Genomic DNA, 18,175 nt, shown 5'->3' on the forward strand with positions numbered 1-18,175 from the left:
CGTTTTTCGTCGCGGCGAGATCTATTTACGAAATTTCAGTCACCAACTTTCTCTACCGAATGCGAAAATATTTTGTTGAGCCCAACCTACATAGGTAGGAATGATCATGAAAATAAAATAAGAGATATCAGAGCTCGAACAGAAAGGTTTAGGTGTTCGTTTCTCCCGCGCGCTGTTCGGGAGTGGAATGGTAGAGAGATAGTATGATTGTGCTTCGATGAACTTTCTGCCAAGCACTTAAATGTGAATTGCAGAGTAATCATGTAGATGTAGATGTAGATCTCGTTCTGGGGTGTACAAAATCACTTGTAATGATTGCCCGAGTTATTACACCGGCCAGACATGGAGAGCCCTCTCAGGTAGATATAACGAACATGTTGTTGTTGTTGTGGTCTTCAGTCCTGAGACTGGTTTGATGCAGCTCTCCATGCTACTCTATCCTGTGCAAGCTTTTTCATCTCCCAGTACCTACTGCAACCTACATCCTTCTGAATCTGCTTAGTGTATTCATCTCTTGGTCTCCCTCTACGATTTTTACCCTCCACGCTGCCCTCCAATACTAAATTGGTGATCCCTTGATGCCTCAGAACATGTCCTACCAACCGATCCCTTCTTCTGGTCAAGTTGTGCCACAAACTTCTCTTCTCCCCAATCCTATTCAATACTTCCTCATTAGTTATGTGATCTACCCATCTAATCTTCAGCATTTTTCTGTAGCACCACATTTCGAAAGCTTCTATTCTCTTCTTGCCCAAACTATTTATCGTCCATGTTTCACTTCCATACATGGCTACACTCCATACGAATATTTTCAGAAATGACTTCCTGACACTTAAATCAATACTGGATGTTAACAAATTTCTCTTCTTCAGAAACGCTTTCCTTGCCATTGCCAGCCTACATTTTATGTCCTCTCTACTTCGACCATCATCAGTTATTTTGCTCCCCAAATAGCAAAACTCCTTTACTACTTTAAGTGCCTCATTTCCTAATCTAATTCCCGCAGCATCACCCGACTTAATACGACTACATTCCATTATCCTTGTTTTGCTTTTGTTGATGTTCATCTTATATCCTCCTTTCAAGACACTGTCCATTCCATTCAACTGCTCTTCCAAGTCCTTTGCTGTCTCTGACAGAATTACAATGTCATCGGCGAACCTCAAAGTTTTTATTTCTTCTCCATGAATTTTAATACCTACTCCGAATTTTTCTTTTGTTTCCTTTACTGCTTGCTCAATATACAGATTGAACAACATCGGGGAGAGGCTACAACCCTGTCTTACTCCCTTCCCAACCACTGCTTCCCTTTCATGTCCCTCGACTCTTATAACTGCCATCTGCTTTCTGTACAAATTGTAAATAGCCTTTCGCTCCCTGTATTTTACCCCTGCCACCTTTAGAATTTGAAAGAGAGTATTCCAGTCAACGTTGTCAAAAGCTTTCTCTAAGTCTACAAATGCTAGAAACGTAGGTTTGCCTTTCCTTAATCTTTCTTCTAAGATAAGTCGTAAGGTCAGTATTGCCTCACGTGTTCCAGTGTTTCTACGGAATCCAAACTGATCTTCCCCGAGGTTGGCTTCTACTAGTTTTTCCATTCGTCTGTAAAGAATTCGTGTTAGTATTTTGCAGCTGTGACTTATTAAGCTGATAGTTCGGTAATTTTCGCATCTGTCAACACCTGCTTTCTTTGGGATTGGAATTATTATATTCTTCTTGAAGTCTGAGGGTATTTCGCCTGTTTCATACATCTTGCTCACCAGATGGTAGAGTTTTGTCAGGACTGGCTCTCCCACGGCCGTCAGTAGTTCCAATGGAATATTGTCTACTCCGGGGGCCTTGTTTCGACTCAGGTCTTTCAGTGCTCTGTCAAACTCTTCACGCAGTATCATATCTCCCATTTCATCTTCATCTACATCCTCTTCCATTTCCATAATATTGTCCTCAAGTACTTCGCCCTTGTATAGACCCTCTATATACTCCTTCCACCTTTCTGCTTTCCCTTCTTTGCTTAGAACTGGGTTTCCATCTGAGCTCTTGATATTCACACAAGTCGTTCTCTTATCTCCAAAAGTCTCTTTAATTTTCCTGTAGGCGGTATCTATCTTACCCCTAGTGAGATAGGCCTCTACATCCTTACATTTGTCCTCTAGCCATCCCTGCTTAGCCATTTTGCACTTCCTGTCGATCTCATTTTTGAGACGTTTGTATTCATTTTTGCCTGTTTCACTTACTGCATTTTTATATTTTCTCCTTTCATCAATTAAATTCAATATTTCTTCTGTTACCCAAGGATTTCTACTAGCCCTCGTCTTTTTACCTACTTGATCCTCTGCTGCCTTCACTACTTCATCCCTCAAAGCTACCCATTCTTCTTCTACTGTATTTATTTCCCCCATTCCTGTCAATTGCTCCCTTATGCTCTCCCTGAATCTCTGTACAACCTCTGGTTCTTTTAGTTTATCCAGGTCCCATCTCCTTAAATTCCCACCTTTTTGCAGTTTCTTCAGTTTTAATCTACAGGTCATAACCAATAGATTGTGGTCAGAGTCCACATCTGCCCCTGGAAATGTCTTACAATTTAAAACCTGGTTCCTAAATCTCTGTCTTACCATTATATAATCTATCTGATACCTTTTAGTATCTCCAGGGTTCTTCCATGTATACAACCTTCTTTCATGATTCTTAAACCAAGTGTTAGTTATGATTATGTTGTGCTCTGTGCAAAATTCTACCAGGCGGCTTCCTCTTTCATTTCTGTCCCCCAATCCATATTCACCTACTATGTTTCCTTCTCTCCCTTTTCCTACACTCGAATTCCAGTCACCCATGACTATTAAATTTTCGTCTCCCTTCACTACCTGAATAATTTCTTTTATTTCATCATACATTTCTTCAATTTCTTCGTCATCTGCAGAGGGCATGCAGCTTTACTGTATGATTACATGATGATGGCGTCCTCTTGGGTAAAATATTCCGGAGGTAAAATAGTCCCCCATTCGGATCTCCGGGCGGGGACTACTCAAGAGGATGTCGTTATCAGGAGAAAGAAAACTGGCGTTCTACGGATCGGAGCGTGGAATGTCAGATCCCTTAATCGGGCAGGTAGGTTAGAAAATTTAAAAAGGGAAATGGATAGGTTGAAGTTAGATATAATGGGAATTAGTGAAGTTCGGTGGCAGGAGGAACAAGACTTCTGGTCAGGTGAATACAGGGTTATAAACACAAAATCAAATAGGGGTAATGCAGGAGTAGGTTTAATAATGAATAGGAAAATAGGAATGCGGGTAAGCTACTACAAACAGCATAGTGAACGCATTATTGTGGCCAAGATAGATACGAAGCCCACACCTACTACAGTAGTACAAGTTTATATGCCAACTAGCTCTGCAGATAACGAACATATACCCACGAAAAGTGGTGATGGCACGCGTGGCTCGACTTTTGCCGAGCACCTTGTTCAATTGGCCCTTGCTCCTAATCCACCAAATAACACAGAGCTATTAAATTGCGAGGTTAAAGGCACTAGAGGTTGAGATTGTTGTGGAGGAGGAGATCAGACAGCGAGGTCATTGGTCTCATCGGATTAGGGAAGGACGGGGAAGGAAGTCGGCCGTGCCCTTTCAAAGGTACCATCCCGGCATTTGCCCGGAGCGATTTAGGGAAATCACGGTAAACCTAAATCAGGATGGCCGGACGCGGGATTGAACCGTCGTCCTCCCGAATGTGAGTCCTGTGAAAGGTACTAGACTTGACATCCTTGAGGAGTTGCAAATCTTTAAACACCTGTTGCTTTATAAAGAAAAGCTACTTAATGACCAGCTACGATTGAGAAATAAGAACTTTTTCGTAGGTTTCAACCTTTGATTCACCGGCCCTGATGCTGCGTTGCCTTTGCAGCCGCCGACGCCTGACTCCGGTTTCTTTAGTCTAATGTATTGAAAATTGAGGAATAATTTTGCCGAGTAATAGCTAGTCTTTCTTACGGGTTCCGAATCCGTTTATTGGGTTCTCTTTCTCCTCAGAAGTAAGTTCGGTTACATATTACACCATTAACAGTTTTAATGCTTATATTAATCCAATTCCTAACGTATTGGTAGCTACTGTTAAGCATCTATATTTCCACGCTCGCATGCGCATGACCATCAGCGGTGCCCGGTACATAGATGCTCGCTGCGATTAGTTCCGGCGCAGCTCTCGAGGCCAACCGACCTCGTCCGCGCAGTGGGGCTTGATGTTTCTCTTTAGCTAAGTAATGTAGATTTATGACTGGGTACTACGGTGCTATAGTTTTATACTTGACATGGACAAACTTTGGCATGCAATAGTTTAGTGTCAATAGCTTCTGGAGAAGGCCAAATTATTTTGGCTGAGACCTAGGTAAAGATTGGTTTCTATTTGCAACTGAGGCTGACGTGTTATATGTTTAAACCTCGAAGTTTTTATTCCTTCTCCCTGGACATGAAATCCCTTTCCATATTTCCTCTTGTTTTCCTTTACTGTTAGCTCAAAGTGCAGACTGAATAATATTGGAGAGATTCTCCACTCCTGTCTCACTCCCTTCTCAACAATGCCTCCCTTTCATGCCCTCGTCTCTCATAATTGCAGTCTGATTTCTGTAAAAGAGGTAGATAACTTTCCGTTCCCTGTATTTTACCCCTGTACTATCGAAATTTCAAAGAGCGTGTTCCATTCATGATTGTCAGAAGCTCTCTGTAAATAAAGAAATGCTTTGAATTTAGGTTTGCCTTTCTTCACCCTATCTTATAACATAAGTCTTACGGTCAGTATGACTTCGCGTGTTCTTACATTTCTCCTATACCAAAACTGATGTCACCAAGATAAGCTTCTACAGGTTTTACCATTCTCCTGTAAATAATTCGTATCAGTATTCTTCCAACATCACTTATTAAATTGATGGTTCGGTAATATTCACAACAGTTAGCACCTGCCTTCTTTGGAATCTGCTTCAAGCCTTAGGATATTTCCCACCTCTAATAGCTTACAAATAAGATGAAATAGCTTTGTATTGGCTGGCTCTCCCAAGTATCTCCATTATTATGATGGGACGTAGTACACTCCAGTAAACTACTTTCGACTTAGCTCTTTCAGTGCTCTGTCATATTCTTCTTGCAGTATCATATCTACCATTTTATTTCATTTACTTCCTCTTCACTTTCTATAACAGTTTCTTTAAGTCAGTTCCCATTCGATAGACCCTCATAGGATTTGTTTGACACCATAAATATCTACAGCTGTTCTATCCATTGCTCAAAATATTTCAGAATATAGTTCTCCATTTGCATCTTCTGGAGAAATGCAAGAATATAACTGTAGGAGATTGCTCGTTCACTAACCCTGAGTTCATTGAATTTGATGAAACTTGTCAGAGGGCAAGGTGACAGGTCTAGGTAGAGAAATAGTCACGTTCTAGAACGTCGCCAGTCACTCACAGTTCCAAATGGGACATAAACATTGTCTAACAAAAAAAAAATTATATTCACATGTAAGTAAATCTCATGGGTGCTTCAGTGTTTTAGTAAGGTAGTGTATTTCTGTGCAGCGAAGTTAAGATACGCACTGAAGAGCCAAAGAAAGTAGTACACTTGCCTCATATCATGTAGGGCCCCCCACGAGCGCGCGGAAGTGCTGCAACACGACGTGGAATGGACTCGACTAATGTCTGAAGTAGTGCTGGAAGGAACTGACTCCACGAATCCTGTAGGACTGTCCATACATCCGTAATTTAGTGTTGGAAGGAACTGACACCATGAATCCTGTAGAGCTGTCCATAAATCCGTAAGAGTACGAGCGGGTGGAGATCTCTTCTGAACAGCACGTTGCAAGGCATTCCAGATATAGCCAATAATGTTCATGTCAGGGTGTACGGTGTCCAGCGGAAGTGTTTATAAACTCAAAAGAGTGTTCCTGGAACCACTCTGTAGCAATTCTGGACACGTGAGGTGTCGCATTGTTCTGCTGGAATTGCCCACGTCCATTGGAAAGCACGATGGACATGAATGGATACAGGTGGCCAGGCAGAATGCTTACGTACGTGTCACCTGTCAGAGTAGTATCTGATGGGATCCTATATTACTCCAACTGCACACACCCCACACCATTACAGAGCCCCCTCCAGCTTCAACTCTCCCCTGTTGACATGCAGGGTCCATCGATTCATTAGGTTATCTCTATACCTGTACACGTCCATGTTGATGTTGACGAGCCCAGGCGAGGCATAAAGCTTAGTGTCACGCAGTCATGAAGGGTACACGAGTGGACCTTCGGCTCCGAAAGCCCATATCGATGATGCTTCGTTGAATGGTTCGCACGCTGACACTTGTTGATGGTCCAGCATTGAAATCTGCAGCAATCTGCGGAATGGTTGCACTTTGCTCACGCTGAACGATTCTCCTTAGTTGTCGTTGGTCCCATTCTTGCAGGATCTTTTTTCGGCCGCAGTGATGTCAGAGATTTGATGCTTTACCGGATTACTGATATTCACGGTACACTTGCGAAATAGTCGTACGGAAAATCCCCTCTTCATCGCTACCTCGGAGATGCTGTGTCCCATTGCTCGTGCACCGACTATAATACCACGTTAAAACTCACTTAAATCTTGATGACCTGCCAGTGTAGCAGCAGCAACCGATCTAACAACTGCGCCAGACACTTGTTATCTCATATAGGCATTGCCGACCGCCGCACCTATTCTGCTTGTTCATATATCTCTGTATTTGAATACGCATGCTTGTACCAGTTGCTTTGGCTCATCAGTGTAGATTAGAGGGCCGATGTTTAATAGTTGTGCCATGGAGGCCATTTGGGTACCGATGTGTAGCGTGCGATGGCACTCTACTTGTGAGAATACCGTAGGTGTAGAGTACACTGTTAATACACTACTGGCCATTAAAAGTGCTACACCACGAAGATGACGCGCTACAGAGACGAAATTTAACCGACAGAAATAAGATGCTGTGATATGCAAATGATTAGCTTTTCAACAAAGTTGGCGCCGGTGGCGACACCTACAGCGTGCTGACATGAGGAAAGTTTCCAATGATTTCTCATACACAAACAGCAGTTGACCGGTGTTGCCTGGTGAAACGGTGTTGTGATGCCTCGTGTAAGGAGGAGAAATGCGTACCATCATGTTTCCGACTTTGATAAAGGTCGGATTATAGCCTATCGCGATTACGGTTTATCGTATCGCGACAATGCTGCTCGCGTTGGTCGAGATCCAATGACTGTTTGCAGAATATGGAATCGGCGGGTTCAGGAGGGTAATACGGAACGCCGTGCTGGATCCCAAAGGCCTCGTATCATTAGCAGTTGAGATGACAGGCATCTTATCCGCATGGCTGTAACGGATCGTGCAGCCACGTCTCGATCCCTGAGTCAACAGATGGGGACGTTTGCAAGACAACAATCATCTGCACGAACAGTTCGACGACGTTTGCAGCAGTATAGACTATAAACTCGGAGACCATGGCTGCGGTTACCCTTGATGTTGCATCACAGACTGGCGCGCCTGCGATGGTGTACTCAACGACGAACCTGGGTGGACGAATGGTAAAACGTCATTTTTTTGGATGAATCCAGGTTCCGTTTGCAGCATCATGATGGTCGCATCCGTGTTTGGCGACATCGCGCTGAACGCACATTGGAAGCATGTATTCGTCATCGCCATACTGGTGTATCACCTGTGGTGATGGTATGGGGTGCCAATGGTTACACGTCTCGGTCACCTGTTGTTCGCATTGACGGCACTTTGAACAGTGGACGTTAGATATCAGATGTGTTGACACCCGTGGCTCTATCCTTCATTCGATCCCTGCGAAACCCTACATTTCAGTAGGATGATGCACGACCGCATGTTGCAGATCCTGTACGGGCCTTTCTGGATACAGAAAATGTTCGATTGCTGCCCTGGCCAGCACATTCTCCAGATCTCTGACCAATTGAAAACGTCTGCTCAATAGTGGCCGAGCAACTGGCTCGTCACAATACGCGAGTCACTACTCCTGATGAACTGTGGTATCGTGCGAAGCTGCATGGGCAGCTGTACCTGTACACGCCATGCAAGCTCCGTTTGACTCAATGCCCAGGCGTATCAAGGCCGTTATTACGGCGAGAGGTGGTTGTTCTGGGTACTGATTTCTCAGGATCTGTGCTCCCAAATTGCGTGAAAATGTAATCACATGTCAGTTCTAGTATAATATATTTGTCGAATGAATACCCGCCGGCCGCGGTGGTCTAGCGGTTCTAGGCGCTCAGTCCGGAACCGCGCGACTGCTACGGTCGCAGGTTCGAATCCTGCCTCGGGCATGGATGTGTGTGATGTCCTTAGGTTAGTTAAGTTTAAGTAGTTCTAAGTTCTAGGGGACTGATGACCACAGATGTTAAGTCCCATAGTGCTCAGAGCCATTTGAACCAATGAATACCCGTTTATCATCTGCATTTCTTCTTGGTGTAGCAATTGTAATGGCCAGTAGTGTCTCTCTGCTGCCTTTGTCTTGTCCGTAAACCGGACGGTGCTGCAACCCTGGTCAGTTCTCGGGTTCACTTTTCCGAGTAGTATGTATGACCGAACTGGTGCGCATGCGCAGGAGGGCTGGTCCGGCATGGCTGCGTGGGGGCAGAGCGCGTTCTTCGCGGGCTGCGTGCTGGGCACGCTGTCGCTGGGCGCGGTGGCGGACCGCGCGGGCCGCCGGCTGGCGCTGCTGGTGGCGTGGGTGCTGGCCGCCGCGGGCAACGGGCTTGCCGCCGCCGCCCACGCGCCGCCGCTCTTCGTGCTGGGCCGCGCCGTCGCCGGGCTCGCCACCGACACCAACTTCTTCATGATGTACATCCTCGGTAAGCTACTGCTCTCACCACAGTTACTTCTGCCGCATATTACAGGGTATTTCAGGAGGAATAATAAGTACACTAAAAAAAAAAATACACATCAACAAGAAAGAGTTAGAACTACTGGCAGCATTGGGAGACGGTTGGCTTGTTTGGGGGGAGGGGGGGGAAGAGACCAAACAGCGAGGTCATAGGTCTCATCGGATTAGGGAAGGAAGTCGGCCGTGCCCTGTGAAAGGAACCATCCCAGCATTTGCTTGAAGCGATTTAGGGAAATCACGGAAAACCTAAATCAGGATAGCTGGACGCGGGATTGAACCGTCGTCCTCCCGAACGCCAGTCCAGTATGCTACCACTGCGCCACCTCGCTCGGTACCATTGGGAGAGCCAGTCCTGACAAAACTCTACCATATGGTGAGCAAGATGTACGAGACAGGCGAAATACCCTCAGACTTCAAGAAGAATATAATAATACCAATCCGAAAGAAGTAGGTGTTGACAGATGTGAAAATTACCGTACTATCAGTTTAATAAATCACGGCTGCAAAATACTAACGCGAATTCTTTACAGACGAATGGAAAAACTGGTGGAAGCCGACCTCAGGGAAGATCAGTTTACATTCCGTAAAAATATTGGAACACGTGAGGTAATACTGACCCTACGACTTATCTTAGAAAATAGATGAAGCAAAGGCAAACCTACGTTTCTAGCATTTGTAGACTTAGAGAAAGCTTTTGACAATGTTGACTGAAATTCTCTCTTTCGAATTAAGAAGGTGGAAGGAGTAAAATACAGGGAGCGAAAGGCTATTTACAATTAATGCAGGAACCAGAAGGCAGTTATAAGAAATGGTTCAAATGGCTCTGAGCACTATGGGACTCAACAGCTGAGGTCATAAGTCCCCTAGAACTTAGAACTACTTAAACCTAACTAACCCAAGGACATCACACACATCCATTCCCGAGGCAGGATTCGAACCTGCGACCGTAGCAGTCGCGCGGTTCCGGACTGAAGCGCCTAGAACCGCTCGGCCACCGTGGCCGGCGCAGTTATAAGAGTCGAGGAACATGAGAGGGAAGCAGTGGTTGAGAAGGGAGTGAGACAGGGTTGTAGCCTCTCCCCGATGTCATACAATCTGTATATTGAGCAAGCAGTAAAAGAAACAAAAGAAAAATTCGGAGTAGGTATTAAAAGCCATTGAGAAGAAATAAAAACTTTGAGGTTCGCCGATGACATTGTATTTCTGTCAGAGACCTGGAAGAGCAGTTGAACGGAATGGACAGTGTCTTGAAAGGAGGATATAAGATGAACATCAGCAAAAGCAAAACGAGGATAATGGAATGTAGTCGAATTAAATCGGGTGATGCTGAGGGAATTAGATTAGGAAATGAGACACTTAAAGTAGTAAAGGAGTTTTGCTATTTGGGGAGCAAAATAACTGATGATGGTCGAAGTAGAGAGGATATAAAATGTAGACTGGCAATGGCAAGGAAAGCGTTTTTGAAGAAGAGAAATTTGTTAACTTCAAGTATAGATTTAAGTGTCAGGAAGTCGTTCCTGAAAGTATTTGTATGGAGTGTAGCCATGTATGGAAGTGAAACATGAACGATAAATAGTTTGGACAAGAAGAGAATAGAAGCTTTAGAAATGTGGTGCTACAGAAGAATGCTGAAGATTAGATGGGTAGATCGTATAACTAATGAGGAGGTATTGACTAGAATCGGGGAGAAAAGAAATTTGTGGCACAACTTGACTAGAAGAAGGGATCGGTTGGTAGGACATGTTCTGAGTCATCAAGGGATCACCAATTTAGTATTGGAGGGCAGCGTGGAGGGTAAAACTCGTAGAGGCAGACCAAGAGATGAATACACTAAGCAGATTCAGAAGGATGTAGGTTGCAGTAGGTACTGGGAGGTGAAGAAGCTTGCACAGGATAGAGTAGCATGGAGAGCTGCATCAAACAAGTCTCAGGTCTGAAGACCACAACAACAACAAACAACAAGAAGAAAGAGTTGTGCGATATAAACGAGAGTTAGTAGGCGTGTTTCTACATCTGAAACATGACGTCCTTTCGAATTTTGTGCCAGTCGGGTAAGTGTGGCGCTAATAGCGTCACTCTGAACATGCAAATCAAGTTTGTTTTAAATACACGCAGTAACGGTCGTGAACATTAGTTGCCTTTGAGACTGAACGTGATGAGTTGATGTTAGTGAAGAATGTCTTTAAGGTGACAAAGAGGCCATTACCAACACCTCGCTGAGTTTGAACGAGGTCGCGTAATAGGGCTACGACAAGCTGGATGTTCCTTCTGCGATACTGCAGAAAGACTTGCCAGGAATGTAGCCACTGTACATGATTGCTGGCAATGGTGATCACGGGAATGTTCGGTCGCAAGCAGATCCAAATGCGGGCGGCCATGTGGCATTATCAAAAGGGAAGACCGTGTTCGCCGTATGTCTCTAGTTCAGCGTACTGCATCTGCAGCATGAGCAGTCTTTGGCACCACAGTGACACAACGAACTATTACAAATCGCTGACTTCAAGGACAAATTGGAGCCAGACGCCCTGTAGGAGGCATTCCACTGACACCAAACCACCGTCATTTGCGACTTCAGCGGCACCAAGCGAGTAGTCATTGGAGGAGTGGATGGAGGTCTGTTGTGTTTTCTGGTGAAAGCTGGTTCTGCCTCGGTGCCAATGATTGCCAAGTGTTCCTTATAACGAGGCCAGTTGAGGGCTCGCAACCAGACTGCCTCAAATGGTTCAAATGGCTCTGAACAGTATGGGACTTAACATCTGCCCGTATCTCGTGGTCGTGCGGTAGCGTTCTCGCTTCCCACGCCCGGGTTCCCGGGTTCGATTCCCGGCGGGGTCAGGGATTTTCTCTGCCTCGTGATGGCTGGGTGTTGTGTGCTGTCCTTAGGTTAGTTAGGTTTAAGTAGTTCTAAGTTCTAGGGGACTGATGACCATAGATGTTAAGTCCCATAGTGCTCAGAGCCATTTGAACCATTTTTGAACTTAACATCTGAGGTCATCAGTCCCCTAGAACGTAGAACTAGTTAAACCTAACTAACCTAAGGACATCACATACATCCATGCCCGAGCCAGGATTCGAACCTGCGACCGTAGCGGTTGCGTAGTTCCAGACTGAAGTGCCTAGATCTGCTCGGCCACTGCGGCCAGCCAGACTACCTCGGTGTTAGACACTGGACCTAAACCTGGAGTTATGGTCTGGGGGCGATTTTCTATGACTCTCGTGGTTATCTCATGCAACCTGACTGGAAATTTGTACGTCAGTCTGGTGATTCGACCTATTGTGCTGTCATTCGTGAGCTGCATTCCAGTAGGTGTTTTCCAACAGCATTACTCTCGCCCACATCTTCTACAGGGTGTCATCATGTTGCCTTGGCCTGCTAGACCCCCAGATCTGTCTCCAGTCGAGCACATATGGGACATCATTGGAGGACAATTCCAGTGTCATCCATAAACAGCTTTAACTGTACCTGTATCGACCAACCAAGTGCAACAGGTATGGAACTGCATCCCATAAACTGACATTCGGCACCTGTACAACACAATGAATGCACGTTTGCATTCTTGCATTCAACATTCTGGTGGATACAGCGGTTACAAATGTACCAGCATTTCTCGTTTGAAATGGCTTATCTCGCGCTTACGTTTACCCTTGATCTTGCAATGTTAATCACTTAAACACGTTATCTAGACAAATGTACCCCCGAAATGTCATTACTCCACATTAATTATTTTTTGGTGTCGCGAATTTTTCAGTCAGTGTATTTTAGGAGGACGTATTCCAATAAAACATTTTTAATTGTTACACAGCCACTGCTGTTAGACTATAAGACAAAAAAATACTCAAACAAGATGTTACGCGGACGCAAATGATTAAGTTCAAAGTTGATTTTCATAAATTCCGCTTCCAACTGCAATGCACTTTCGAATTCTCTCGACAAAATTTTTCACATTATTGTATGAGGGCAGCACTATTCATCATCCAGACGATCAGTTCGTCTCTTATTTACTTTTTCTTTGTATATTTCGCCTTCCAACCATTCCCACAAGTTAAACTCTAAACGAGTAACGTCTGGAAACTTCACTGAACATGAAAAGTAACAATTTATGCCGACCCATCTTCCGTGGAATATTAGGTTTAGACGCTACATCACCTGTCGACTAGAATGTGCAGGGGCCCTGTCATACTAATGCTTATAGCCAAAGGAACCTCTTCCATCAGTCCTGGAAGCTCGTCTTCAAAAAGGTGTAGCTAACGGGCCCAAGATGATGCGCTAACACAACAGGGCCAATCTACTAATCGTCAAGCATATCACACCCCACATTTAAAGGTAATCGTTCTTGAAGACGTATGTTCACGAAGTTTTGTTGGTTTCCATCGGATCACCGACTTGAGTTACGAGTGTTTTTGACAATGCCACGGGTGAATGTGACTTTATCATTAAACAGTGTTACTGGATTAGTCGGTGATACGGCATTAACCATCGACAAAATTTCAATCTTTCACTTTCATCTCTTTCTCTGAGCTGTAGAAAACACTGCACATGATAAGTGCAGAGAGTGTGTATACGAAATGTCCACCATATTCTTGTATGTGGAACACTGGTATGTGTAGAAATACTGCATGTGCTTGCTGAAAGACTACGTTCTGTGAACTGAAGAACTACTTTCACTCCGCCTATGCCCTGTTCATTTGCACTTTGAGACGAAATATGACTGCTGGACACCCCAGCAGTCTCACGCTGCTTAGTAAACACTATCGAATCTTGTCTTCCGTATTCTACAGAAGCAGCAGCGGCGTTTCCGTTAGAAAACCAGAATACAGGTACCGTGTCCACATACTCACCTCAAAGCAGAAGCACAGAAAACATGACAGTATGGTTCAAATGGCTGTGAGCACTATGGGACTCAACTTCTGAGGTCATCAGTCCCCTAGGACTTAGAACTACTTAAACCTAACTAACCTAGGGACATCACACACATCCATGCCCGAGGCAGGATTCGAACCTGCGACCGTAGCGGTCTCGCGGCTCCAGACTGTAGCGCCTAGAACAGCACGGCCACTCCGGCCGGCCATGACAGTATGAGTCCACTTATAAGTAGGCAGTGAGATATTTGGGAAAAATTCGAGCATGTATCGAAAGGATACACTAATAGGAAATGGAGGTGGAGTATTTGTCGCAGTAGGCAAGCAACTCAAGACCACCTAGGTAGAAATTGAAACTGCATGTGGAGATTGGCTGGGCAAGACTTAGTATCAAGGGTGGGTGTAAACATACACTAGGATTCTTCTGTCGACCACCTCACTCATCTCCAGATGTAACCAAAAACCTAAGTTCACTAGTACATAATTTCTGCAGTCATACTGTCATCATTGTAGGAGACTTTAATCATCCAACCATCAACTGGAATAATTACAGTTTGTGTGTGGTGGACATTCTGAGAAATATTACGTAATGCATTCTCTGGGAACTATTCAGAACAGATTGTCCTGAAGCCCAGTTATGACGGAAATACATTGGATCTAATAACAACAAATAGGCCTGACCTCTTTGGGAATGTCTACATAGTAATTCTGTCAGTGATCATGAGAGTGGATATGCTGTGCCAGTTCAAGCACAAAGTGCATTGTTGCCAGATTTCCCCCCGCCCTCACACCTTCCCCTGTGACATCATTTGTGTCTGCCAGATCACACATCCCCCTCCCTCCCTCCCACCCCCTCTGACAGAAGCCAACTACACTACGTACAAAAGACAAATAACACAAAAATGTGCACAATCTCAAAATTTGGAGGGAAATTCAAAGATAACCCAATTGTGCTACATGGTTTTCAGAATCCTATGATGACACTGTGAAAGTAGTGCTATTGTTCTAAGTATAAACTGGTGGAAAATTAAAAAATCCAAGCTAGTGCACTATTATGATGTGAACTTAAAAAATTCAAGATGGTGATCCAAGATAGAGTGACATTTGCATTTTGGCATGATGTCAGTATCCAAGATGGCGATCTAAGATAGCTGGCCTGGTCAAGTGGCACAACTTTATAATGTCAGAATCCAAGATGGCTGCCCTGGAATACAAATGCAAAGTGCATTGTTGCAAGATTTTCTGGGTTTTCTTCTGATGTCACTCACCTGGGACAAAAGATGTTTGTTTCCCCTGCAGGTCCAAGTTTGCCTGATAGGTGAAAGAGATTCTTGTCCTGCCTGTTATTCTGGAATTAAGGGCATTTTCTTTCAAGGTCACACCCCTCCCCCCCTATATCAGTTCTAGGCCAAAGGCTATTGTCTCACCTGAAACAAAGAACGTTTTTCCCATATGCAAGTCCAGCCCTGTCTCAGTCTGGACTTGCCTGTTGACCGACTTTCAGTGACATGTTTTTCCCCCAAGATATTATATACTCTGATCTACATGATAACAGAATTCCTCGGTTTTTTACCCCTTGAAGTTGTCACACACATATTGCTTCTCCTAAGTTGAAATCCATTGCAACCTAAGTTTTGATATGCTCGACTGTGCTGTGCTAGGAAAGTTTAGGCGTTTAAGCGACATCAGAGGAAGAGTTCTGTGCACCACCCCTGTGGCCATGCTCTGCTGCTACCATATGGTACATTCTGTACGGCTCCCATGCTGTCTGCAATAGCTAGTTAGTTAGTTGTATGTTACACAGACTTTGAGTGTTTCTTTTATCGAAATGTTGTGGAACGAATCAGTTTACAGGATATGTATACATGATGACTGTTAACATTAATGAACACATTGTCATTTTATTCCTAGTCATGCAACTACACTTAAAAACGAAGTTCATTACTAGCTTTTAAGCAGAGATTTGTCAATGGAATAGAAAAAGTTGTCCAGGAGAAATGGTTTTAAATTACATTTAAAACTTCCTTCGCTATCTGTCAGACATTTTATATTATTCAGCAAATGATCAAAAATTTTTAATACTGCATTCTGAACTCCACTTTGAGACCCTGGCAGCTTTAACAGTGGGTAATAAAGATCATTTCCCTCTCTAGCATTGAAGGTATGTACATCACTGTCCTTCTCAAATTGTGATGATCATGATTTTGATTTGTGGGGTGCTTAACGGCGTGGTTATCAGTGCCCTTACGAATTACCGATCTTTTCTACAGTCCAGTCTCACCATTTTCCCGAATAATGATGAAATGATGAGAACAACACAAACACCCAGTCCCTGGGCAAGGAAATTCTGCAACCTGACTGGGAATATAACCCGGGACTCCGTGATCCAGAGACATAAACACTAGCCGCTAGACCATTAGATACGAACTTCTCAAATTGTGATGGATTGTTTATGAAAAAATTTCATTAGCGAAAATATGTATTGTGATGGCAGGTTCGCAGGAGAGCTTCTGTAAAGTTTGGAAGGTAGGAGACGAGGTACTGGCAGAAGTAAAGCTGTGAGTACCGGGCGTGAGTCGTGCTTCGGTAGCTCAGTTGGGCAGTCGGCTTTCAGCCGTGTTACCGTGCGGACGGGCTCGGCGCGCCGGGCAGTGCTCCGCAGGTGTTGTTGTTTACCCGCTAGCGCGCGGTCGCGTCGTTGTCTTGCCGTATAGTACCTGTACCGACCCGACATGGCGTTCTCATATCGAAAAGCTACAATCAGACTAACGTTCAACGCATCGTACACGAGACCGAAGGCCCATGAAATTGAACGGTTTCTACGAGACATCATGCACATGGAACCACAAGAACTGATAGGAATTCATCTGTCTATTGTAACCAGCACAGTGTACCTCAAACTGATTGACGAAGCGGCCTGCGACAGATTACTCCAACGATCTGCAAACGGCTTTCGCTTCTGTCACGCAGACGGTAACGTGAGCGTGGTAGGAGTTGACCACGCTGGTCTGGGGGTGCGTACCGTGCGCATCTTTGAACTACCGTTCGAAGTCCCTGCCAACCTAGTCGCTGATGCGCTGCGGCCATACGGCACAGTTCTGAGCCACACAGAGGAGAAATGGAACACATTCGAAACGTACCCTGTCCTTAACGGGGAACGACAAGTGCGCATAGAACTTAAGAAGCACATTCCATCGTATATTTTCGTTGGTGGCTGCCGCGCAATTGTTATATATGATGGACAACCGAGGACCTGCTCGGGCTGCGGCCAGGAGGGCCATGTTAGAACTGAGTGTCTGCAGCGCCGCCTCGTTCAGGTGCCCCGCAATGAACTTCCCCAACGATCCACTATGACCTCTCTCCCGCTAACATATGTGGAGGCGGCACGACATGATGTGATGGATGATCAAAACCTGCTACCTCCTCAAGCCGCTGCCAGCTCCGTTGGAGAGTCAGCGCCGTCGACGACGCCGCAGCCCAACGGTGCAGAGGTTCCTACAGCCTCCGCCCACCGCAGCGTCGTGGGCAACCAGCCACCGTCACTGTCGGGATCAGACACAGGGGTTCCTAGCGACCGAGACTGTGTCGAGCCCCGCCCTCCAGTGGATGTCGAATCTCGGACCCGAAAGCAAAAATCACCCAAGCGACACAAGAAGAGGCGATTGTCAGCTGACGAACAGGACAGGAATGTGAAGCCGGCGGAAGACATCGACTTCGTTGACTCGCCCACAATTGCAACGGACTCCAGTGGCATCAGTCACCAGAAGGTGCCTGAAGGCAAGGAACACTCTCCTAAATCTGGTGGCCCAGAAAACGAGGCGCACTGCGTCGACTCCCAAAATGTGGGCTCCTGTGAAAGCGTCCAGCCCCCAATGACATCACAATCGTCTCTTGGTGATTGGGCAGACGATATGGAGGCAGATGATGCACAGCAAACATCGATATCTCCACCAGAGCCCATGGCTGACAATGAGCCCGGAGGGCTCTGCCAGTCAGGGACTTCTACGGCACAGTAATGCACGGCATGCAGGTGGATGGCTGCGTGGTGTGTGGTGTGTGAAATAACTGTGGGATTGCACCGGCACACTGCCTCCGCCACTTGATATGTCTCAGTCATACCGTGTGGGAACAGTCAACGTAAATGGTGTCCACTCCACTGTCAAGACCCGCATGTTACACGACATGATCAGAGCGGCAGACTTGGACATTGCCCTTCTCCAGGAGGTCCGTCCCGAGCTGTGTTTAGACCTATATGGCTACACCACGTACAGCCTACCCGTAGGTGATGGCGCAGGAGGAACGGCCATCCTTCTCCGAGATGGCATAGACGCGACGGACGCGACGTACTTGCCGAACGGGCGAGGCATCGCACTCACACTTGGCGCAGTGCGCCTCATTAACGTCTACGCTCCCTCCGGTAATTCGCA

The 18,175-nt window shown here is 45.4% G+C and overlaps 1 protein-coding gene across 1 annotated transcript in view; it reads left to right on the forward strand.

Moving 5' to 3' along the window:
* Positions 1 to 18,175, forward strand: part of LOC124555990 (organic cation transporter protein-like) — a 349,132-nt gene that overhangs the window by 104,324 nt on the left and 226,633 nt on the right. Inside the window, exon 3 of the mRNA XM_047130035.1 lies at positions 8,610 to 8,856. Within this exon, the coding sequence (XP_046985991.1) occupies positions 8,610 to 8,856 (247 nt within the window). The remainder of the gene's footprint in view (positions 1 to 8,609; positions 8,857 to 18,175) is intronic.

Source organism: Schistocerca americana, chromosome X (assembly GCF_021461395.2).
Source record: "Schistocerca americana isolate TAMUIC-IGC-003095 chromosome X, iqSchAmer2.1, whole genome shotgun sequence".
NCBI lineage: Eukaryota > Metazoa > Arthropoda > Insecta > Orthoptera > Acrididae > Schistocerca > Schistocerca americana.